At 50.5% G+C, this 22,796-nt stretch overlaps 8 protein-coding genes across 8 annotated transcripts; 5 read left to right on the forward strand and 3 right to left on the reverse strand.

Annotated features, from left to right (window-relative positions):
- Nucleotides 1-1,148: 1,148 nt before the first annotated feature.
- Nucleotides 1,149-2,878, forward strand: APUU_40752S (RING finger protein; the record flags this gene model as incomplete). Its single annotated transcript, XM_041703859.1, has 4 exons — nt 1,149-1,239; nt 1,312-1,840; nt 1,902-2,788; nt 2,850-2,878. 4 exons carry the CDS (start codon nt 1,149-1,151, stop codon nt 2,876-2,878), a joined length of 1,536 nt encoding a protein of 511 aa, XP_041556502.1.
- Nucleotides 2,879-4,473: 1,595 nt separating this feature from the next.
- Nucleotides 4,474-5,919, forward strand: mrsA (putative mitochondrial carrier protein; the record flags this gene model as incomplete). The annotated part of the gene is made up of 7 exons (XM_041703860.1): nt 4,474-4,514; nt 4,709-4,778; nt 4,843-4,878; nt 4,958-5,090; nt 5,164-5,256; nt 5,307-5,363; nt 5,426-5,919. 7 exons carry the CDS (start codon nt 4,474-4,476, stop codon nt 5,917-5,919), a joined length of 924 nt encoding a protein of 307 aa, XP_041556503.1.
- Nucleotides 5,920-6,937: 1,018 nt separating this feature from the next.
- Nucleotides 6,938-9,418, forward strand: APUU_40754S (putative AAA family ATPase; the record flags this gene model as incomplete). The annotated part of the gene is made up of 3 exons (XM_041703861.1): nt 6,938-7,027; nt 7,090-9,130; nt 9,198-9,418. The coding sequence occupies 3 exons, from the start codon at nt 6,938-6,940 to the stop codon at nt 9,416-9,418; spliced, it is 2,352 nt and encodes a 783-aa protein (XP_041556504.1).
- A 1,403-nt stretch (nt 9,419-10,821) lies between these two features.
- APUU_40755A (epsin) lies at nt 10,822-12,731 on the reverse strand (the record flags this gene model as incomplete). Its single annotated transcript, XM_041703862.1, has 4 exons — nt 10,822-12,161; nt 12,225-12,445; nt 12,513-12,582; nt 12,659-12,731. The coding sequence occupies 4 exons, from the start codon at nt 12,729-12,731 to the stop codon at nt 10,822-10,824; spliced, it is 1,704 nt and encodes a 567-aa protein (XP_041556505.1).
- A 1,006-nt stretch (nt 12,732-13,737) lies between these two features.
- Nucleotides 13,738-15,542, reverse strand: trpE (anthranilate synthase TRP2; the record flags this gene model as incomplete). The annotated part of the gene is made up of 4 exons (XM_041703864.1): nt 13,738-15,050; nt 15,116-15,189; nt 15,267-15,415; nt 15,531-15,542. The coding sequence occupies 4 exons, from the start codon at nt 15,540-15,542 to the stop codon at nt 13,738-13,740; spliced, it is 1,548 nt and encodes a 515-aa protein (XP_041556506.1).
- Nucleotides 15,543-16,181: 639 nt separating this feature from the next.
- Nucleotides 16,182-17,156, forward strand: APUU_40757S (uncharacterized protein; the record flags this gene model as incomplete). Its single annotated transcript, XM_041703865.1, has 2 exons — nt 16,182-16,753; nt 16,820-17,156. The coding sequence occupies 2 exons, from the start codon at nt 16,182-16,184 to the stop codon at nt 17,154-17,156; spliced, it is 909 nt and encodes a 302-aa protein (XP_041556507.1).
- Nucleotides 17,157-17,790: 634 nt separating this feature from the next.
- APUU_40758A (WD40 repeat domain-containing protein) lies at nt 17,791-20,001 on the reverse strand (the record flags this gene model as incomplete). Its single annotated transcript, XM_041703866.1, has 5 exons — nt 17,791-17,817; nt 17,876-19,471; nt 19,586-19,734; nt 19,860-19,876; nt 19,952-20,001. 5 exons carry the CDS (start codon nt 19,999-20,001, stop codon nt 17,791-17,793), a joined length of 1,839 nt encoding a protein of 612 aa, XP_041556508.1.
- Nucleotides 20,002-21,418: 1,417 nt separating this feature from the next.
- APUU_40759S (uncharacterized protein) lies at nt 21,419-22,576 on the forward strand (the record flags this gene model as incomplete). The annotated part of the gene is made up of 2 exons (XM_041703867.1): nt 21,419-21,810; nt 21,880-22,576. The coding sequence occupies 2 exons, from the start codon at nt 21,419-21,421 to the stop codon at nt 22,574-22,576; spliced, it is 1,089 nt and encodes a 362-aa protein (XP_041556509.1).
- Between the last annotated feature and the right edge of the window lie 220 nt (nt 22,577-22,796).

A 22,796-nucleotide genomic window follows, 5' to 3' on the forward strand; every position in this document is an offset into this window, starting at 1 on the left:
GGCTCAGAGCTGTGGCTGTAAATTCGCTTCACTATGAGCTTCTCTGGTGGCAGTGCATGACTCACATAGATCACATTTGGAGGCATTCCTGCCGGATAACTTGACATTTTACGGCATATACTTGCTGCCTAGTTATTAAATGGGCGTAGATCAATTAATTTTATGAAAGTTTTTTTCTTGAACGTGGATACCTGTTGAGTGAGAGTGACAGGCATCGTTCTACTTGAGGCTGATATCAACTCGGTTGGTGCCTTGCTGCCTGGAATTTGAACCCCGCTTGGCGGGTTTTAAGCACTATTCTTAGCATGAGACGAGCAGGCGCGGGCTGAGGGGAGGGGCGTTAAAGGCGAGTACAGTACCAGGATGACTCTTGGATTAGTGATGAGTCTTGTTTGATTCTTCTCACTCAAAAATCGCGCGTTCCACGGTGTATTGCTTTTTCCCCACACTCTTTCTCTGTGACGTCTCAGCTTGAAAGTTGGATTTGGTGGTGACTAAGAGGCGCAGGCTCAGCTCTGCCTCTGGTGACACAACCTGATTCAATAACTTACTGCGATTAACGCCCCCCCCTCGACTGGACAACGATAAGGGCCTTTCAAAAGGCAGCGATCGACTCACTCCTGAGAACTGATCCTCCCCTTCCTTATCCACTTTTTATCCCCTCGCTCCTACGGTAGAGTCATCACTCCCTTCTAGGCTGTCAGGCAGACCCTGGTAGCTAGGCTGCCACACCCGCCATTGGTAGGCTGTAACGTGTGTTGTTGTACCGGGGGAAAAAAGGATCAGGTCTCGACGTAATCATCGAGGCCGAGCTTTTTTTACCCGCGTTCAGCACATACGTCTTCTTGTGACTCTTCACCACGCCTCCCACCACGAGAAAACGAAAGGCGGCGCAGGCGGCGACAAAGTTGAATACGGATACTATCACTAGTACTACCCCAACCGCCACTACGTCTGCTTCGCAAGCCGCCACCGAGTCCTCCTCAGGAAGTCCAAACAACAACAACAACAACATACCTCTTCGCAAACGGCAAAAGAAGACTCAGCTACCCGATTCTGGTGTAGATTCGGCCTCGGATACGCCTCAGGAGATTTCGGAATATCAAAAGGAGAAGGTGGCGAACCTGGTCACCCCTGCCTCAACAACCATGGAATCTGATGATGATTTTATGAGCGTTGCTTCGAGTGCCGATGACTTTCTAGGTACTCAGGGCAGTGACGATGAGAGCTTAGGAGACGGTAAGCACCTCAAAATCATCTAAAACTCCTCCTAGATACGCTTACTGACATGAGCTTGTCGCTCCCCGATAGACTTTGGCGACGATTTCGACGGCGGTTTCTCGAAAGACAAAGATATGTTCGCGACACAACCGAAACCCTACGAAGTCGACTTCAAAGTCCTTAGCCCTACGGAAATTGAACGAGAACAAAACCTACAGATTAATGAGGTTTCCTCGATCTTAGGGTTGCCCCCAGAGTCGTCGGCAATCCTATTACGATTCGGACGGTGGAATCGCGAAAAACTGATTGAGTCATACATGGATCACCCGGAACAAACTCTAGATGAGGCAGGCCTTGGAAACAACTTCGACTTGGTACCGAAGACTGAGGTGGTGCCGGGCTTCATGTGTGATATCTGCTGCGAAGATGGTGACAGTCTCGAGACATACGCTATGCGCTGTGGGCATCGTTTCTGTGTCGATTGCTACCGGCAGTATCTCGCGCAGAAGATCAGAGAAGAAGGAGAGGCTGCTAGGATACAGTGTCCGGGTAACGACTGCCACATGATTGTCGATTCAAAATCGTTGGGCTTGCTTGTTACAGATGAACTTCGAGAGAGGTAAGCACGTCCATTTACTCTGTTTTTCTTCTACTCGGATTGGCTCTGACTCATCGTGCAGATATCGAACACTCTTAACGCGGACTTACGTTGATGATAAGGATAACCTTAAATGGTGCCCGGCTCCGAATTGCGAGTACGCGGTTGATTGCCCTGTGAAGCAACGTGAGCTAAACCGCATCGTACCGACGGTACAATGCAGTTGCAAGCATTACTTCTGCTTCGGGTGCACATTGAATGACCACCAGCCATCGCCGTGTAGACTCGTCAAGATGTGGCTTCAGAAGTGCGAGGATGATTCCGAGACGGCCAACTGGATTTCGGCCAACACGAAGGAATGCCCCAGGTGTCACTCCACAATTGAAAAGAACGGCGGGTGCAACCACATGACATGCCGCAAATGCAAGCACGAGTTCTGCTGGATGTGCATGGGCCTGTGGTCAGAACATGGCACAAGCTGGTACAACTGCAATCGGTTCGAGGAGAAGTCGGGCTCCGAAGCGCGGACTGAGCAAGCGCGCTCACGAGCTTCCCTAGAGCGATACCTCCATTACTACAACCGATACGCCAATCACGAACAATCAGCCAAGCTGGATAGGGATTTGTATCTGAAAACTGAGAAGAAGATGACAAGTCTCCAGTCCCAATCAGGGCTCTCTTGGATCGAGGTGCAATTCCTAGACACGGCGTCTCAGGCTCTGCAGCAATGCAGGCAGACGTTGAAGTGGACGTATGCCTTCGCGTACTACCTGGCTCGGAACAACCTGACGGAAATCTTCGAGGATAACCAAAAGGATTTGGAAATGGCAGTGGAGACGCTCAGTGAGATGTTCGAGAAGCCGGTGGCAGAACTGGCAAGCCTTAAGGTCGACATCTTGGATAAGACTTCGTACTGCAAGAAACGGCGTGTGATTCTTCTAACTGACACAGCCGAGAACCTGAGGAATGGTATGTTTGAAGTTTAGCATTGTTTTTTGAAAGGATATTTCTAACTGACCGGGTTGTATAGGGGAGTGGCGCTTCAACGTTGACTGGTAGATTTAGAATTGTATAGACCAAGCGATCATGCAAATTATACTATCGGAAGGGAAGAGAGAAGGCAGGTGTCCGGCCGTTTCATCTCTTGGCCAGCTTGGGCCATAAATGGGATAGAAGGACGGTAAATGGATCAGGTTGGGCTGGGCTGGGCTGGGATGGATTTATCATTTTTTTACGACGTACATGACAAGCACCACATTACAGCGAGATCTGGGTTGTATTTCATCGCAAGGCGTTAGCTATCCCTTGACCATGGTCAGATTTATCTTGGTAGGGGAGACCGCATAACCTCTTGTTTGTATCAATAGTTATGCATTTTTAACTTATTAGTTATTCATCTCGGCCCGAAAATGCTTCGGAGAGAGTAAACTCCGTGCCTACAAGTCAATCGTCACCCGCCCCGTGCTTAGGCTTAATCATGCGTTATTGCGTTACGTATTAACTTAACTATCCATGTTTTGATCAGATAAGCGGACGACGGACGAGTGACTACTTACTCCTTACTCTGGGTGTTTACGGGGAACTGTGGGCGCTTCCCGTCCGCGGCAGCATGGAATTCGAACCTCCGCGGTTCGGCGGTTTGACGAGACCTTGGCAGGTGAAAGTAATACAATTCGGCTTAGTTCGGGAATGTTTCATTAATGCTATATGAATTATTATCTTATATTATCAGTCTCATATTACTGCCATTCCATGGAAGGCGAGCAATTGCCGAGTCCGATGTCGAACACGAGGGTCTCGTGCAGAGTGACTGATCCCAAGACTGGCAGGGAAACCCGAAATGGCGCTCCGCCATCGGAAGGCAACCTCGGTGAAAATCAACATTTTCAGGTTCTTCAAGTCGTTAGTCACGGATAGTTAGTTGGGCTGATTCAGCTTCTTCGATATTCATCAGTAAAATGGTCTTTTCTTATCGTGTCGGTGAATGTAAAAGAGCAAATAAGTGTGATTGTATAGTGGTTCACACACAAGTTTGGGGTAAACAAGGCCATCTGATAATTTCGAGGAAAGATCTGATAGCGAGCTGGCCAGTTCCTCAGCTTCGAGATCTCCTGGAGAAGAAAATTAATTTAAGTAGAATAGCCTGTTTCGGCAATCTAATCTCATGAAACTAATCCTTCTCGAACAAATTATTAGTAATAGTTGAAGTAGGAGGCGTTGAGCTGTTTGGCTGCGCTCCGACCACCAAGACCGACTGCCAGACACAGGAAGGAATAAAGGAACAACTTGCTCCAGGTTCCAACCCTTCAAAAAAATTATCGCCTGCTGCTCCTCTCCTCCGCACGACTTCTCCTCATCGCTTCTCCTATTCCCCATTGCCATCCTTGTGTTCCGCCTGCCCGAATCTCCATCTCGATCTCGTTTCTACGCTTTTTTCCTCCCTAGTCTGGTTCGGTCTTTGGCGGAGTCCCCGTTTTTCTTCGGCATATTGGGCCAAAACTTCAAGCTCGCTCACCACCACCACCACCACCCGACCACAACCCCCAGCGGCGCCTTCTCCCTCGCCCAATCCTTTTTCTCTTCCCTCCTCCCCTCCCCTCCCTTTCTCTCTCCTATACTCTTGCGGCTACGGCTGCTGGAGCTCTGTTGGCTTGATGGCGACCTCCGAACACCAAGTGCCGGGCGAGGAATATGAGTATGTCATGCGGAGCTTCGTTGTTTTTTCTTTCTATCTCCGAGCGACAATCACCGAGAGATCCGAAGTTTCTTCCTGAATCCCCGTACGGTTGGGCCTCGGATATCTCGTGTGCAGCTTGCCCTTATTTTTTTTTTTTCTGCGGAAAGTTGGACGCCCTGGCCAGATCTAAGCTAACCGTATCGCGATGGTAGCTACGAAGCCCTCCCTTCAAACTATGGCCTCGGCCGGAATATGTTAGCCGGTGCTTTCGCCGGTATTGCAGTGCGTCTCTCGTCAATGGAAATTACACTGGAGCTCTCAATGGGGTTGCTAACGGGCTGCATAGGAACACTCCGTTATGTATCCGGTGGATTTGCTCAAGGTACGCTATTTCGCTTGATATGCTTTGGTATTTTTTATGTGTCGTGCAGATGGCTAACCATCGAGTTTCGCAACTGTAGACTCGCATGCAAGTCTTGCATCCCACAACTGGAGGACTCTACACAGGGTTGACACATGCGGTCTCCACGATATACCGCATTGAAGGGTGGCGAACACTATGGAAGGGCGTTTCGAGCGTGATTGTCGGTGCTGGTAAGCAAATACAACGCCAATGATGAATAAATCGGCGGGTCCTCGGGCTGACTTTTGCGTTTCTTGTTTTCAGGCCCTGCACACGCCGTTTATTTCGGTACATACGAGGCCGTCAAGGAGATGGCTGGTGGAAATGTGGACGACGGACACCATCCATTGGCAGCTGGTGAGATTGTAACTTACGTCGCATTTTATTCAATTACTAACTTCTTCAAGCTACGAGTGGTGCGGCAGCGACTATTGCTAGTGATGCCCTGATGAACCCGTTTGACGGTGAGTTTCCAACAATTTTATGCTGTCGCGACCCGTGTACGAGCTTCATCTGACATGAACAGTGATCAAACAACGAATGCAAGTCCATGGCTCCATACACAAGACAATCTTCCAATGCGCGAAGTCCGTCTACAAGACGGAAGGTTTCCATGCCTTCTATGTCTCCTACCCTACCACGCTCTGCATGACCGTACCATTCACCGCCGCCCAATTCGTCGCCTACGAATCCATTTCTAAAGTCATGAACCCCTCTCTGGATTATGATCCCTTTACACATTGTATTGCTGGTGGTTTGGCCGGTGCGATCGCCGCTGGTATCACAACACCACTTGACGTGGTGAAGACTGTTCTGCAGACCCGTGGTCTTGCACAGAATGAGGAGATCCGTTCGGTTAAGGGACTCTTCGGCGCGGCATCCGTCATTAAGCGCCAGTTCGGTTGGAAGGGATTCCTGCGCGGTGCTCGTCCCCGCATCATCTCAACGATGCCTAGCACTGCTATTTGCTGGACCTCGTATGAAATGGCCAAGGCCTATTTCAAGCGCCAGGCAGATTAGGCTGGAGCAAAACGCCCGGCTCGATTGCATGAATTCGCTTCGCTTGAGAGACGATTCCGTGGTGGTCTCCTCGACTGACCGAACATTCTCAACAACCGTAAATACGAAAACAAAATCAACTCCGATAGTCAAGAACGCACCTTGGATAAAACTCACGAGCTCAAAATGGCATGGGGGCGCGGGTTTAGTGTGAGGAGTGACTTACCAGGATACTTTCTACGGCCGATTTTCCATTCTCACTATGTATACACTCGATATTCTACTTACGGACGAGACATTGCGAACGACTAGCACTGGGTTGGCTATGCTTATTGTGGTATCTTCGTTAACTGCTCTATGGGCTTGACGACAGCATATTCTTTTTCGCCTCTGTTTCCTTTGCGCTTGGATCGGAGTCAGCGCTGGCCCAATGTATCCTGTATCGGTTTTTCTTTTTGGCGTTGGGACACAGGGAGGAAATGCTTCGGGAAAATTCTTTCTCATTTCATTCCATATATTCCTTTTATTTATTTGCTCATTTATTTGTTTTTGGATTGTGAATCATGTACTGATAGACATATGAGATGGTGGTGACTGGTCACCCGGTGGGCACGCCGGCTGGACAACGATAACCAGATAATATACAGGAGGAGACATAGGAATAAACCTAGTAACCATTCCCTCTGAAACAATTTTTTCGCTTAAAAGTATTCTCATCTCTTATAACTAGCCTGAGTGTCTCACTTCATTTTCTGGTTATGCTTAATCAGCTGGGAAAACGACGTCACGAGGGGAAAAAAGTGCCGATTCGCCGTCTTCGTCTTGTCCAACCAACTTCGAGTTGGAACCCCCATCCATGATCCTGTTTCCAGTTCCCAACTCTCTCTTTCTCCCGTCAAATCGCCAACTTCACTTCAGCGGCCCTCGTTTCTCGTCGGTCCAATTCGCTCCTTCTTATCCGTCCCTTTACGCATGGCGGTGTCGCTGGCTGGTCCTGCATTTATCCGCTCCCCGTGAATCTCATACACCGGTTTTATGAATGATGCGCCCTAAGCCCGCGTCGTCGCTGCAGAAGACATATGACGACTGTTATTTGATGTGCTCAACGGCGGTCTACTTTGAGGGTCAAGTTCGTGATCCCAAACGCACACCCAATGCTCTCCCACTGACGTAATGGTTCCTTGCAATTAGAACAATGAAGACGAAGCCTTAAGGTCTTGGCGATCAGCCCTGGAAACCATCTACTATCACAACGCCTATCGACTGCCGGCAAGCTACACCCCGAGCAACGAAACCGAGCGGGCGCTACAAGAATCCATTCGACAGCTTGAACTTCAATGTCGCGAACGAGTCGACCTCCTCGACGCACTTCGCGAAAGCCGAAAAGACAAAGATACTTCCAGTTCAAAGAAATCGAAATCCCCGCCTCTAGCTCGAAACAACGTCAACGCTACCCCAGGTTGGATCGGGGATGGGACAGTTCCCGCAGTTGGATACACCGATCTCTCTAAACCACCTGCGATACCTCAACGGCCACTTCCTGGCACTACCGCTGCCAGTATATCTGACCATACTTCTCCAATTCGCCCACCAGCAGTGAGGACGGAATCGCAAACCTCTATGAAATCCAAGTCTGGCTCTCGCACACCCAGTCCCGAACGGAGGAAGATGCCTTCTATGCCGTCCACGTTGCGCGACCCGACTCTCAAGAAAAAGAAGAAAGATCACACTTCACGCCGCAAGGATCTACGTCCGGTTGCTGCGTCTCAAGCGGCGGGTCTTGCTTGGGGTTCTATCACGCGCGTGCCGTCCTCGGACCACACGGCGAGCAATGCTGCGGTGGCGTCCTCGCGCCAGAGCGTCACTAATGACTTGAACCTCAGGAAGGAGACCAGTTCTTCTTCTGATAGGGCGACCAGTGATGCAGCATTGGGCTCCTCTCGTCCTAACCTTTTGAATGCTCGAAAGGACTCTGACATAACTCGGGCCGCACTTTCTCGCATCTATTCTGCAGATGAGCAGCCGACGAGAAGGTCCCCTGCGAAGGTGACCTCGTCAACTCCGGGGACCCCGCCATTGAAGCATAAGCAACTTAGCAGCAATGTGGAACGCCGGCCACACCCTGGCAATCGCTCTCGACAGTCCCCATCAAAACCTGAATCAAGTGAACCACCTCGTTCAAGTAACTCTCCAAAGCCGGCAGTTAAACCTAAGCCGGTGGCACTTAAAGCGCCGCAACCTACATCAGCTCCGATGTATTCAAGCTCTGGTGATGCAGCCTCAAAGCCACGGGCGTCAGGTCAGGATCGGGATGTGGTTCACGATATGGGTAAAATGGGAATATCAGGAAGCCCCGTGCGACGGAAACAGAGACCCGAAGCCAGACGCCCTATGACACCACCTTCGAGCGACCCAGATTCGGTAGGGCGGAAGTCATATGAAGACGTGGATGAGGAAGATACAGCAGAGGGGGATGAAGATGCGGAGGATGACTCGATTATGGATGTTATGAAGAAATTACCAAAAGGCGTTGATGTTAACGCAGCGCGCCAGGTTCTGAACGATATCGTCGTTCGTGGGGATGAAGTCCATTGGGATGATATTGCGGGGCTAGAAGGCGCGAAGAAGGCCCTGAAAGAAGCCGTCGTATACCCATTCCTTCGACCAGACCTCTTCTCAGGCCTCCGCGAACCTGCTCGAGGTATGCTACTTTTTGGGCCACCTGGAACCGGAAAGACTATGCTTGCACGTGCGGTGGCGACGGAATCCAAATCAACATTCTTCTCTGTATCTGCGTCTACGCTCACCTCTAAGTGGCATGGCGAGAGCGAGAAGCTCGTACGAGCTCTTTTCGGTTTAGCCAAGTCACTCGCGCCCTCCATCATCTTCGTCGATGAGATTGACTCGCTTCTTTCAGCGCGTTCATCAGGAACGGAAAATGAAGCTTCACGTCGGTCAAAGACAGAATTCCTCATTCAATGGTCCGACCTACAGCGCGCTGCAGCTGGACGCGAGCAGCCAAAGTCCGGCGACGCCAGCCGAGTTCTTGTATTAGCGGCCACGAATATGCCATGGGATATTGATGAAGCCGCACGACGCCGTTTTGTCCGTCGCCAATATATCCCTCTCCCTGAACACCATGTCCGAGTTCAACAATTGCGAACGTTATTGGGTCATCAAGTCCATGATCTCGATGACGAGGACATCGAAGTTCTCGTTCACGTTACAGAAGGTAAATCACAACTTCACCCCCCAACTTGAGTATAACACAGGCAACTAATTTATTTCGTTATCTATAGGTTTCTCAGGCTCCGATATAACCGCACTCGCAAAAGACGCTGCCATGGGGCCGCTCCGGAACCTAGGCGAAGCCCTCCTCCACACACCCATGGAACAAATCCGGCCGATCTGCTTCTCAGACTTCAAAGCAAGCCTAAACTCCATAAGACCCAGCGTGAGCAAAGAGGGCCTCCGCGCGTATGAAGACTGGGCAAGACAGTTCGGTGAGCGTGGCGGTTAAAATAACACTTTCCATCCAAAACCTACCTTATTGGAGTTAGGCTGTTTTTTCATTCGCATTTCTTTTCTTTTCCTTTCCTCTTCGGCCGTTTCTGTATGGGCTTCGTGTTGGGCTTGTTGGATTGGCGAACGGGGAGGGGTTCTCTTTTCTGTTTTCTGTACTGTATTGTTTCAGTGGCGTCTATAGATAGGCCTTTAGGTATTCTACCCGTCTATCCTACTATTTGTTTTCAGCACGGCGAAGCAGGTGGACTGGGATTGACTGGACTGGATCGGATCGGATCGTTATAGGAATGGAGTGAATGAATTTAAATTAGGACCACGGGGTTTGCCCTTCTCTTTTCTTCAAGCAAAGTAACTCGCTGAGGTAGCTTACCGTGATCCTACTTCATCAAAGTCATTCATTTGGTGAGTACCTTACATGGCTATATATTCTATATAGTGGTGAATATCAGTAGGCGACATGAATTACCTGCCCTTACAATTCCCCAGTTCGGGCTACGCAGCATCAGGCAATAATGGCATTTATAGAGACGAGACAAAATAAATCCTAGCCCACGAGTCTCACTGATACAATCGAGCCAAATCATACTATATATATAGCACCTAATCGCACAACGCTATTTAAGTGATTTGAAGTCTTTTATATAAGTAGAGGTGGTAAGAACAGAAAGCAGAGACAGACAAGTTGAGGACCTAACTCCATACATATAGCACCAACCTAGGTAAGAGGATTTTAAGGCTAGCGCTGAATAAGGTATATATGTACATATATGTACAATTCAATGAGCAAGAAAGTAAAATACATACGAACATGATAGAAAAGAAAGGTACGGGGATTTTGTCGGGCTCGGTAGGGTTTATTCTGAAGGACGGTCTGATTGTCGGTATGATAATAAATACATACTATGATACTCGAGAGAAAGAGAAGGAGGATATTCCAGACTAGGCAGATAGTGTTGTTATGCTATGGTATGGTTGGGTGGTAGGATACTGGTGGGTATAGAGAAGGTAGTTAACGAGTCGATTTAAGCAAGGTAAGCATATAATATAGATAGATATAGTATAGGGAGCGAACGAGGTTAAGGAGGGGTTGAGTGAGACACTGAGCATGACGTAGATAAGTGCATAAGGTAGGTAGGTAGTTAGAAAGAAAAAAGATGACTTATTTGCTAAGCTTCTGAGAAATGCAGAAGATATGACATGCCCAACCAGTATCATGGTAAATGAAACGAGACACAAGGGAAAAAGGAATAGTGAATGAGAGATTGGTATGGAAAAGAAGAAGAAAAGAAAAGAAAAGTGGTATCTGGACACCGTAGAGTCGAATGTACGGAGGACGAGAGAAGGAAGCGGACAGGAAAGAAAACGAATAACTAGACAAGCGTCTCATGACCAACCACCTTACAAATCTATCAAACTACCACCCTGTTGTGGCTGCTGCTGTCCTCCCCACGGGTTACTGGGCTGTTGAAGATAGCCAGTCTGCTGGGGAACAAATTGCTGCTGTTGCTGTTGCTGCTGGCCAAAGAACGGGTTATTTCCGGTTTGGTTGGCCCTTAACCGGTCCAAACCTTGACCTGCAGAGTTGACGAATGTTCCGGGCGCAGTGTGTTGCGCGGGAATACGCAGGTCTCCGGTGTTACCGAAGGTATCCTGGCCATCTCCAGTAGCCAAGAGCGCGTTTAGACGAGCAGAGTGGGGGTCCATCTGGGGCTGGGGCTTAGGTGGCGCCAAGTTCTGCTGCGGTTGTTGAGTTGGCTGAGGAGCCTGGTAGTTCGCGATGGGGTTCGGCGATGAGTATTGGTTTGAGAACTGGTTAGAGAATTGGTTCGTCGCCCGATCCTCTGACAAAGTGTTCAGAGATGGCGCGCCAGATGTTGCGGGCCTAGGTGTCTGTACTTGTTGGGTACGGGCGAATGGGTTGTTAGAGCCGGTTGGCATGGGTTTCAGGCTATCCGGCTGGTTGCTGGCCCAAGGGTTGTTGGAACCAGGAGATAGCATATTATCTTGTTGCGGTTGCTGCTGCTGCTGTTGTTGCTGAGAAAACACATCCGTCGTCCCCCAAGGATTGTTCGTGCTGAAGCCGGTGGCCTGTGGCTGAAGGGTAGCCTGCGGCTGCAAGAAATTGTTCTGAGCATACGGGTTCTGGTTGTAACCTGTGGGCTGTGCTTGGAAACCGTTGGTATATCCGTTCGGCATTCCGGTGTTCTGTCCCTGAAATCCGGTCGGGTTTGCGTATTGGTTGTTCAAGTAGCCCGTCGTCAAGGGCTGCTGGGGGTTGATTGGGTTTCCGAACCAGTCGACTGCGCCCTGCTGCTGGTATCCCTGGTTGAAACCAGTAGGTTGAGGCTGCGGCGCAGGCGTGCTGTCATCAAATAGAGACTGGGCGTTACTTTCCTCCAACTCACGTCTGCGAAGCTCTTCTTCCTCCTTGCTCAGTTTGATCGCTTTCGCGAGGTCCTCATCATTATCTTCCCCATTGGCCTTTGCTCGCCGCCGGCGCTCTTCTTCCGCTTCGTGTTTGCTTGCTTCGATCGCCAGGCGATACTCCGCATCGTCGTCCTCGTTGCCGGGGCGCCGGCGACGCTCTGGGCGACGTGGCGACACTCCGTTCCCATGACCGCCATGGTAATCATCGAGTCCGCCCACACGGGACTTCCACAGTTTGCGATCGGATCGCTCACTGCGCAGTCGTTCTTCATCCAGGATAAGTGCGGTAAGTTCTTTCGCAGCAACACGAACTAGAGACAATCGCACATTAGGTCGCAGCTCATCAGAGACATATATATTCACAGAAAACTCACCATCCTGACCAACATCCCTGCTTTCTTCGTCGACATATTGGAACTCGCGCAGGGTCTTAATGATGTAAACATTCTTCCGAGCCCATGTGACAGTAAGTTCCGACCCTTCGTGAAGGCAGTAGTCAAGAACCTTCAGCGACTTAAGAACGTGCCGCCAATTCTTGCCCTTGTCATTAAGTCGCTTGTCTAACATATCCATGATCTCGTAGAAGTCCGTCGGACTAGTGACGTAGTAAAGTCAGCAATGTGTCGGGAAACCCACTGTCCTCTGGGATGGAAGAAGCCTACCTGCCAAACGTCATTGACGCAATCTCTGCCATATCAGTCCCCGTGGGGCCCCAATGGTCGTTACTCGTCGCTGTAGAAGTCGCAAAGGTCAGCGATCAGTCGAAAGGCCCGATCGAATCGGGCAACCGGATGAACAAGGAACATACCATTTCGGACTTTCACCTGGACTGCGGAATAGCCCTTTGTAACGTTTTTCACGCTGCGCACGACTTTCGACATTGTGACGGCGTGATATGGAAGAGGGGGGGGGTGAGGGAGTCTAGAAGTAAGGTTCGCAGGAGACGGAGTGGGCGCAGAAAGCCGGTGACGCTGGTGAGGTTGGTCGGGTGGGCGTCAAGGGTAGGATAACTGTAGAAAAGAACGCCCGTCGAGGCAACGAATGGATTCGGTGAGGTAGTGCGATTGGAGCAGAGCCAGTCCGTCTCCCCTTGGCGCGAGTATGTTGGTGAGTGGGAGTTGGGAGAAGAGAGATGATGGTGGTTCTGTTAGTGGCGTATGTAAGCCGCGTTCGGAATAGCTTGGCCGTATCCCCTTGGGGAGGACGAAGACGAAGAGGGGTATGCTGAAAGGCGGAGTTGGATCCGGCTGGGATGCAGAAGCTGATCACCCAAGAAGCGAGGGGGTCAAGAGAACAGATTCGAGAAGAACGTTGGACGATGAATTTCTTCAATGAACGTTGGTTGTGGTTGTGGCGCAACGCTGACGACGCAACTTTATCCAACGATTTACCTGGGCATACAAAGCGCACAACCAAGAGGTGAATAACGCCACTACGGACTCAACAAAAAGAATTACAAGGAAGACCTGATGGGAATTGATCCGATCAGTAACTAACGGTCGGAGCAGGGATTCTTGCAAGAGGCTATGGCAGAATAGGGGAGGGGTCCAGCTAACTACTCCAGGGTTCAAAATGTTAATGCCTAACGGACAACACTTCCTACCGAGTAATCGCCGGCCTCTGGTTCTCTGCGACTAGTCAAGCCAAGAGTATAGTATACTCGTACGGAGTACAGGGTGACGGTGACATCTGGTCGGTGTTCGCGTCTGTGCTGTGGCGGTGCTCTGCACTGCTGTCCGATGACGTCTTTATCGAAGCTATACACACTCGTCCCTGACCAAGGAAATAATCAAATAAACATAGCAAGTCATTTATTCTATAGATCCATCATTCATGTCCAGCCTATCAAACCCGAAATAGTAGCAATAATCAAAAGAGGGTAATTTTCTAGTTGTTCCCTTCCATGCTCAAATACTTTTCCTCCGCTCCCTTGATGCAGGCAATGTTTGCACCCAACTTGTTCAGCGTCTCCACGTATTCGTCGTATGGATCCGAGTCGAAGACAATGCCACCGCCTGCTTGCAGGTACGCCACACCGTCTTTCACAAGCATCGTCCGCAACGCAATACAGGTGTCCATCGCCCCAGGAAGCTCGTCAGACCCATCGACGGTGGCGATGTTGTATCCAAAGTAACCAACTGCGCCGGCATAGACCCCACGCTTCTCACCCTCCAGCTCCGCAATAAGCTGCATAGCTCGCACTTTCGGTGCTCCGGAGACTGTTCCTGCGGGGAAGATTGAGCGGAACGCGTCAAATCGAGACTTCCCCGGCCGTAAAACGCCGGAGACTTGTGAAACAAGGTGCTGGACGTGAGAAAATTTCTCGACAACCATAAGGCGGTCGACTTGGGTGGTGATTGGGTCACAAATTCGATTCACATCGTTGCGCGCCAGATCCACCAACATAACGTGCTCTGCGCGGTCTTTCAAACTCCCCCGTAGCTCTGCAGCAAGCGCTTCATCTTCCTCGGCGGTCTTTCCACGCTTTACTGTCCCAGCAATAGGGTGGGTGATCATACGACCCTTTTCTTCCTTAGCCAGGAGCTCGGGACTAGCGCCGACTAGCTGGAAGCCCTCGCAGTCAATGTAGAAGAGGTATGGAGAGGGGTTGACGGTACGGAGATGGCGGAAGAGGTTGAACGGGTGAAGCGAGGTCGGTCGGGAGAGTCGTTGGGACGGTACTGTCTGGAATATGTCGCCCTTGGCGATGTGCTCCTTTAGCCTCGTGACGTGTCGTTCATACCCCTCACGCCCGATGTTGGAAGTATACTCCTGGTTCTGAATAATCGGTCCCTGGGGAGGAAGAGGGATCTCGGGCCGTAAAAGAGTGCTGATGATGCGTTGGATCGCTGTTTGACCTTCTTTGTAGTTGGCGTCGAGTTCCGCGTCGTCACTTGTAATCGGGATGTAGGTGACCACCTTGACAACTTGGAAGAAATGATCGAAGGCGACAATGGTACTGAACAACATGAAAAGCGACTCCGGGATGCGGAGGATATCCTTGAGCGGCCGCGCAGTCTTGGGCTCGAAGTACTTCACGCAGTCATATCCCACGTAGCCGATGGCACCACCGGTGAGTGGAGGCAGTGTCAATCCGGGCACTGTCGCTACTCGGAAATTCGCGAGCTTCTCCTCCAGAATCGGGAGGGGGTCGCATTCGGGGCCATGTCCAGGGCCAGTCTTGAGGACTGTGTGGGGGTCTAATAGGATCAGGAAACAGCAAGATTAGCCCAGTTCAGAATCTATCAACGTCGCGATCGCGTACCGGCACCAACAAAACTATATCTTCCAATTGTTTCAGTTGTCGCAGCACTCTCATATAAGAATGATAATTTCGATCTGTTGCGGGCGCACCCAGGTTAGCCTCTTCCCTCCAATGCAGCCACTATCCAGCGCAGAGGTGCGAGGCAACTCACTTTTCAGCGAGTTTCAAATATGCAAGCGTGGGCGTCAATAGATCTGCCGGGATTGACGCAGTAAGCGGGAGAAGGTTCGGAGGAAATTTCGAGTTCCTTGACTGGTTGACCGCATCTCTGGCGGTCTCAATGGAGGGCACAATGGTGATCTGAGTCACAAAGCAGTATCAGTAAATGTCGCTGTGCAATTCGGACAGGATGACCAGGAATGCACACGGAGAAATCCAGAACAGATGATTTCAGAATTGGAAAGGAAATACTCACAGGTGGCGCCATCCTTCTGTTACCACTGCCAACGAATGTAAACAAATGACTTTCTTTCTTCTTGTGCGGGGCCTTGGAAGGACGAAAGTTGGCGGAGAAGCGGAGGGTCTGGCAAGAAGCACTGGCTTGACCGCCGCCAGATCGCCAGCTAACAACTTACTACTGTCAACCAAGATTCAATGTCAATTGGCTATATACAAGTAGATATATGAAGTAAATTCAAATTGCAATATAAACAGAATGAGAGTCGTTGGATTACACTTAGCACTATACCTCGTTATCTCCCCTCATTGACCGCTTGACGAACTCCGCCGATCACAAATAGCCTACAATGAACTAAGGACAGGGCTAATCGAAGTTCGGCGGATGAAGATCCAGAGGCCAAGGAATTCCTCTGCATTCCAAGTCCGTCAAAGTTAAAGATAAAATCTACCAGGAATCTGAAAGGCAGGAGCCTCCCAAGCCGCTTAAAGACCTCGTGACTGTCACTTGAACAGAGTCAATGCTGAACTCTTTAACCCACCATTGATCGTCTGTCTGCCATAAAGCTTTTTATGCTCCATATCCTTTCCTATGTACGAGTTCGAATAATTATCATCCTTTGGTCCAAAGTGCCCCTCACTGACTGTACAAACAGCGCTACCAATAATAATGGACGCCATCCCCGCGCCAGACGAGCCTTCAGATCCCATCACAGAACTGGGCCAAACACTACTAGTTGGGAAAAAGGACGCTCCAGATGCTAGTGAAATCGTCTCAAACCGTCTCACCCGGCTCGCGCACCTATCAACCCTCCATGAGTACCAAAAGCATCCTACAACCCTTGATTCCAGGACGGTAAAGCAATGCCTCGACACACTGGAATTATTACTAGACCCGCGTTCAAATCTCACGAGAGAGATCGCGCTATGCCGCCCTCCGCAACCCCGTCCTGGATCTGCTGTTAACTATTCTAAGCCGCCAAGAAAACTTGAAGGCCCGAGAACACCGCCCATCTCTCCCTCCAGCCCGCATTCCCGTTCACGCTCCTTGGGTGCGGTTTCGGCGAGTCGACCGGCGCGAATGCGCCACGACCTAGCAGCTGTCAATGACCAAGTGAAGATGCTCGGCGAGGCATTTGTGAAGCGTCGCGAGGAGACGCTTTACATATACTCACTATATGATAGCGAGCGAGTGAGGCTGCGGCGGCGGATTGCTGAATTAGAAGCTGAAATTGAAGAACTGTATGTGACTAGCTCCGTCCGATGGCTGATATGCGGACTAACTGACTGACGTATCCTCTTTCATAGGCGAGCGGATATGCAGGAAGACTTGGCCGAACGGGAAGCGCTTCAAGGTACTGTACGTGGATTGGAAGCTTGGGTCGAAGGAATGCAGGAAGAGTATCAGTTGGCGCTCCAAGAGAAATCAACGGAAGCATCCGGGTATGGTGGACGAGGATGGTGGAAGAAGAAAGTTAACAAGCCCGGTGGCTTTGATGCTGATACACTTTTTGAAGGCATCACGGCTTGGATGCGAGGGTGGACTGACGTTGAGGAAGAATTCCGCAATCGAGATAAAGCTCGCAGGTTCAGGCAGGAGAACAAGCATCAAAGCCAACATAGAGCACCTCCAGATATCGACTAATGATCAAAAAAGCTTCGACTTTCGATGATCCTAAATGTGAACCTAATGGTAGGGGCAAATGTCCAATGTGATATTAATCCTTTTTTATATCATTTGCTCGTATCGCAAAGGTATAGAAAGCTATAGCGACATAGAATAGAATAGAAACAAAAAGTCAAAATATCCACCCATGGCCACTATGCTATCCCTAACCGCGCCTTTCGCCTAATTCCAAGTACTCTGCGCCGTTTTGTATCGTCTAACCCAAGCATATATCAACGTGTAATTGTAATCATAATGATGATTAATAGAATGTGACGAGATCCTCCACTCCAGGAGGTTTGTTGACTATTCCTTCGCTAACACAACCCTAACGTAGGATAATGCGCTTCTACCGACGGTGGCGGGAGATATCGACGGTTCGTGAAGTGACGCGGTCTTCCCGTCTTAAGGGGTGAGTGGGCACCTGGGACTCATGCCGAGGGATTATTTGTATTGCTTATTTTGCTCAGCAATGAAGAAATGATCCGTCTCGAATGGTAGTGACGCCGTAGAATGGATGGCACTGAAGAATAGAGAGCTGGCCGTCGCCGGCTCAGCCTTCTTGTGTTACTGGCATGAATTCGTAGGTACCATCATTGACAGTGATGTAGCGTCACCGTTGCAGGTTTATGATTGCCAACTATAGGGACACAATTAGTTTTGCTGTTGAAACTTAGCACGAATTTAGCGATACACACCTGGTTACCAAACCCAAATGCCAACTTCTTCCCATCAGTATCCCATGTTAGCGAGCGGTCCTGCGCGTCTTCTAACGTTCCGTTGTGTCCATTGACGGTAGGGCCCTCCTCTTCCTTTGAATCCTTGTGTTCTGCACTTGAAGATTTCCACGTAGCCATCGCAGGGCCTCCGCGCTGGGCATTCCATATGGCCAAGCTGTCTTTGCTGGCGGCAGCAACAGCATATCCATCAGGTGAGAAGCAGCCGGCTAGAACGGGCAATGACTGACCGAGTGACAAGCGGTGTATGCATTCGAAGCTTCGGGATTCGAGGTCAATGTGCCACAGCTTTATTGTATCGTCTGTGGAGGACGACGCAAGTATTAATGATTGGTTCGGCTGTTCGGACGGGTTGGGTTTAAGCTGGATGGCGGTGATATGACCATCGTGAGCGTCGTCCAGGCGAATATCGTGAGTTGGAACCCAGAGTGAAGCACTAGAAGAAGACGCTGCCACAGCAACAGGCGATGGACCGGGGTTTGCGCAACGAATGAAGGTCCATGGCTGCTCAGGGTCGCCGCCAGAGAAGGTCTTTGAGAGATGAATGCTTGAATCGACGTCGCATTGGTAAACTGACATGCCACCGCACGCAAAAGCCTGGGTGCGACCTAGCCAGCTGACGTCAAAGACTGAGTCGTCGACTATTTGAGGGGGAGGAAATTCTTCCGGCCGTAATGAGTCGTCCCAGAGAACCAGCTCTGACATTTTGCTATCCGACGCAACAAGAATCAACTGAGAGCCACTTTCCGCCCATTTTAAACCAGATATCATTCGTGGAACTTCTGGCAATAGGTCCACAGCGTTTCCAGCCACGTCGTACATGGTGATGGAGCCTCGCATGTCATTGTAAGTAGCAACAGCCAATTTCTGGCCTAGAGGGTCCCAAGCTACCGCTGAAACCAATACATTGTCGCCTTTATTTTCAACTAGTTTCTCCTGAACCGGTTCAGCGCCCGAAGACAATTTGTATAGGTTGCAGAAGGTGTCACCAGCCGCAACAACAACTGTAGGGTCCTGCGGTCGCCAAATGGTTGTGGTCACGTGGTCTTCACCAGCCACATCGATTATGGCGGTGTCCGGGCTGAGGTCGGCGGCCTTGGCGGGGGTGATCTGGACGCCAACACTCTGTCCATCCGTCAGGGTAAAAGTCGGTGCCGCGGTTGGTTCCTGGTCCTGTAAAGCCGGTCGGATCCCCATGTTCACATCCCCGTCGCCATCCAATGTCGCTGTCTCTCCTTGCGATGGTGATTCTGTAATATCTGGTTTGCTCTCAGTCGGGATGCCATTCGTAGAATCCACATCCATAGCGGCCTCGTCTCCATTAGCCTCCGCGCGATCATCTTTGCGCGATATCGTGACATTCTGCGGCGCGGCAAGTTCGGCCGTCGAGTGACCATTGGTCACGACCCCATCTTGCGCAATCTTGCCTGTCGGCGAGACTGGCAGTTGGTCTGCGCGAACGCTGGCCTCGCTTGGGCCCTGCGGTTGCTGCTCTGGATCAAATGGCTTCGGCCCAAAAAAGTAATCTGAAGGCTCATAAGGGACAGTATTCCCCTCCTATTCGAGAAAAATTAGATATGATCTTTCGTATAGAAAATGGAAATAAGTCAGGTAGAAATATGCAAGAAAAGAAAGAAAAAGAAAAAAGATGGAATAAATCGAGGAACGTGCCTTGTCGAGTGACTGTTCAAGTTCGTGGTACTGGAGGCCCTTCTGGACGAGAGACACTAGCGCGTGAGTCCGAATATAGGGAGCAAAAGGTAAAGTCTGCGGATCACGATTCCAAGCGCGTTGAAGTGTCACAGCAGCTTCGCCATGACCTGAGAACGAAAGTTAGCCGTAGGCAATTACATCAGATGAAGATGACAAGAGAGGTTTAATTTTTTTCAGAGAAAGTTGATGGCGGATAATGGGAAAAAAAAAAAAAAAGAAGAGGTTTACGAACCTGATTCTTGAAGGTACCTAAGCACCAGTCAGTATTAATCGCAAATAAGTGGGAGAATGTGGGAAAGCCATTTCAAGGCAAAGGGGACGCACCTCCATATCAGGTAATTAACGTGATGCGATGTAAGAGCCGGGTTTGCCATTGCTTGTTACATATGACAGCTAGGAAAGCAATGGTGGACGAGCATCCCAGAAGGGGGAATTTAGGTAGGCAGCGGAAGCGCAGGTGAAGTGCAGATCTGCAGAGGGATTGAATCCAAAGGGGGAAAAGTTTGCTGGCGGAACCTTGTGGAGGCGAGTTGAAGCCGAAGATCGAGAACGGGCGGATCGGGAAAGGGGGAAAAGACTGGAGGGGAAATGGGAAAGAGCAGGGAGGGCAAGTTGAAGACGCAGACGAAGAAATATGAATTGAAGGGAGAAAGAAGCGCGGCAGGGTCTGGGGATAGCCGATAGATAGCTCAGGACTAAGCAAAGTGGGGATGTCGTTTGGGAAGCAGGCTTTCGACAGGTGATCAAAAGAAGGGCTTAGCAGTGTTGGACATCGCATGCACCCTGGACGGCGACAAAAAGGTGCAGAAGCCTAGAAGGAACAGACCAAGGGAGGCCGACGGGACGGGACAGCAACGTGTGTCGGGACTGGGAGCAGACCCGCAAGAGAAGTGCAGAATACCGGAGACGGGGACGCAGTGTTCTGGCAGTTCGCGATGGAGGAGAGAGACAGAGAGGAATGCCAGAAGGATGTGATGCGAGATGAGACACGATGGACTGGTCGGGGATGGAACCACGGGACGAATGAACGCCAGGCTCGCGGGCTCGCAGACTCAGCTGGGAATTCTCGATTTCTCCAGGCGGCTCTGGGATGCGGATTGAAGGTTGGAATCTCAAAAAAGTGGACTGGCTGGCGCTTTTCGGGCTTGACTCCTTGTGGCGTCCGACCCACGGTTGGCCTGCAGCCGGACTGCCAGAGATCGCCCAGTGCGATGCCTGGACGCAGTTAGTGTTGTGACTGTTGGCGCTGCTGCCAGTTTCACTTTCCAGCATTTCTATACAGAACACTTAGGTAGTGTAGGTTATAAGCACTATAGGATTTATATATCTTACTGTTATATATCTTATCATTCTCCATTGTTTACAGTGTAGCTATACTGAAGTGAAGGGTGAAGCTATGAACTTAAAAGTTTCCCTCACGTGCCAAGAGCTCTTAACTGCCTGGGGCATCTTTAATATTCCACAGGTATATATGACTAATCGGCACTTATGAATGTCATTATTCGGTATCCCGAATGTACTGGGCAACGCGATAATATTCTTAAAGTGCTAAGTAATATCAAAATCCTATTCCTGCATAAGGCCGAGGACCTTTGTCTCTCCACACTCATACCACTTTTACCGAGCGCATTGACTCGGGATCTGCTGTGGGAACCAACAGCCTAGAGCGCCCAGTCGACCGCTTCCTGCCAGCCTCCGCCTCCGCCTCCTTGGCCGAACACTCGACAACTTTTGGGCTTCACAACAGCCTGCGGTCTGCGTTCTCAAGCAGCCGCAAAGCTTCTCCCGACCATGGCGCTCAGAATCAATATTCCCCCGGCGACTCGTGTCTGCCTCATCAGTCTTATCACCCTCTCCTTCCTGTATAACATCGCCCGATGGCGCCAGCTTGACACAACCCCGGGTACGCCCGTCATCTCCCCTCCGATTCCCTACCTGACGCTCGTCCCGTCGCAGTTCCTCTTTTATCCTTGGACCCTCCTCACGGCGACATTTGTGGAGCAGAACATCTTCACCGTGCTGCTGAACGTCGCAACTCTCTTCTATGGAGGAAAATACCTGGAGCGAGGGTGGGGCTCGCGAGAGTTCACCAAGTTCATTGTTGCCATCGCCGTTGTACCCAACGTGGTGATCGTGCCGCTCTACATTGTATGGGCTGCGATCAGAGGCGGTTCGAGTAGCGGGTACGCCTTGTTCTCTGACCAGGAATGTACCACTTCATGCACACCCCCTGCTGACTCGCACTCATTCAGTGTCACACAAATCTGCGGCGGTATCTCGATCCAAGCCGCTTTCCTCGTCGCATTCAAACAACTTGTCCCCGAGCATACGGTGACCATTTTTAAGGGCCTCGTAAAGATGAGGGTGAAGCACTTCCCCGCCGCCTTCCTGCTACTGAACACGGTCGGTGGAGTGCTCCTGGGGACACATGTTGCGGCCACTCTTGCATGGTTCGGCCTGATTACGAGCTGGACTTATCTTCGATTCTTCAAGCGGCAACCAGACCTCACCGGAACGTCGACCGATGGACTGGGGATCAAGGGCGATGCGAGCGAAACGTTTGCCTTCAAATGCTTTTTCCCCGACGTCGTGCAGCCACCGATTGGCGTTGTATCCGATGTCGTCTACTCCGCCCTCGTCTCGTTGAAAGTGTGCACTCCATTCTCTGAGGCAGAAATCGCATCCGGAAACCAGCAAGCTCTTGCTCGGGGAGAGGCAGGCCTTCCCAGCCTCCTCAGCAACCGAGGCGGGCGAGGTATGGCCAAGCGTGAGGAGGCGGAGCGGCGGCGAGCCGTGGCGCTGAAGGCGTTGGACCAGAGACTTCAGGCAGCTGTTGCTGCACGGGGACAGCCGAGCTCGTCGGGCCCTAGTCAAACCCAAACAGCAACACCGTCTGTCCCGGGACAAACGATGTTGGGGGAGACTAATTATACACCGGACCATACTTAGACGCGCCGCATTTATTTCTGGAGTTTGGTTATATGGTCATTGGGATAATGAGAGCGGAGGGTTGGGAGGGCCCCAACCGAGGACGATTAGTTTTGGAAGACTAAGGTCTTCTTTGTTGATTGTGATATATGTGATTTATACGATTAGCATTGCATCTTCTTGTATGTAGCTATATATCTGTTTTTTCCTCCGTTTCAACTTCGCACTTCTTGTTTGCGGC

Source organism: Aspergillus puulaauensis, chromosome 4 (assembly GCF_016861865.1).
Source record: "Aspergillus puulaauensis MK2 DNA, chromosome 4, nearly complete sequence".
NCBI lineage: Eukaryota > Fungi > Ascomycota > Eurotiomycetes > Eurotiales > Aspergillaceae > Aspergillus > Aspergillus puulaauensis.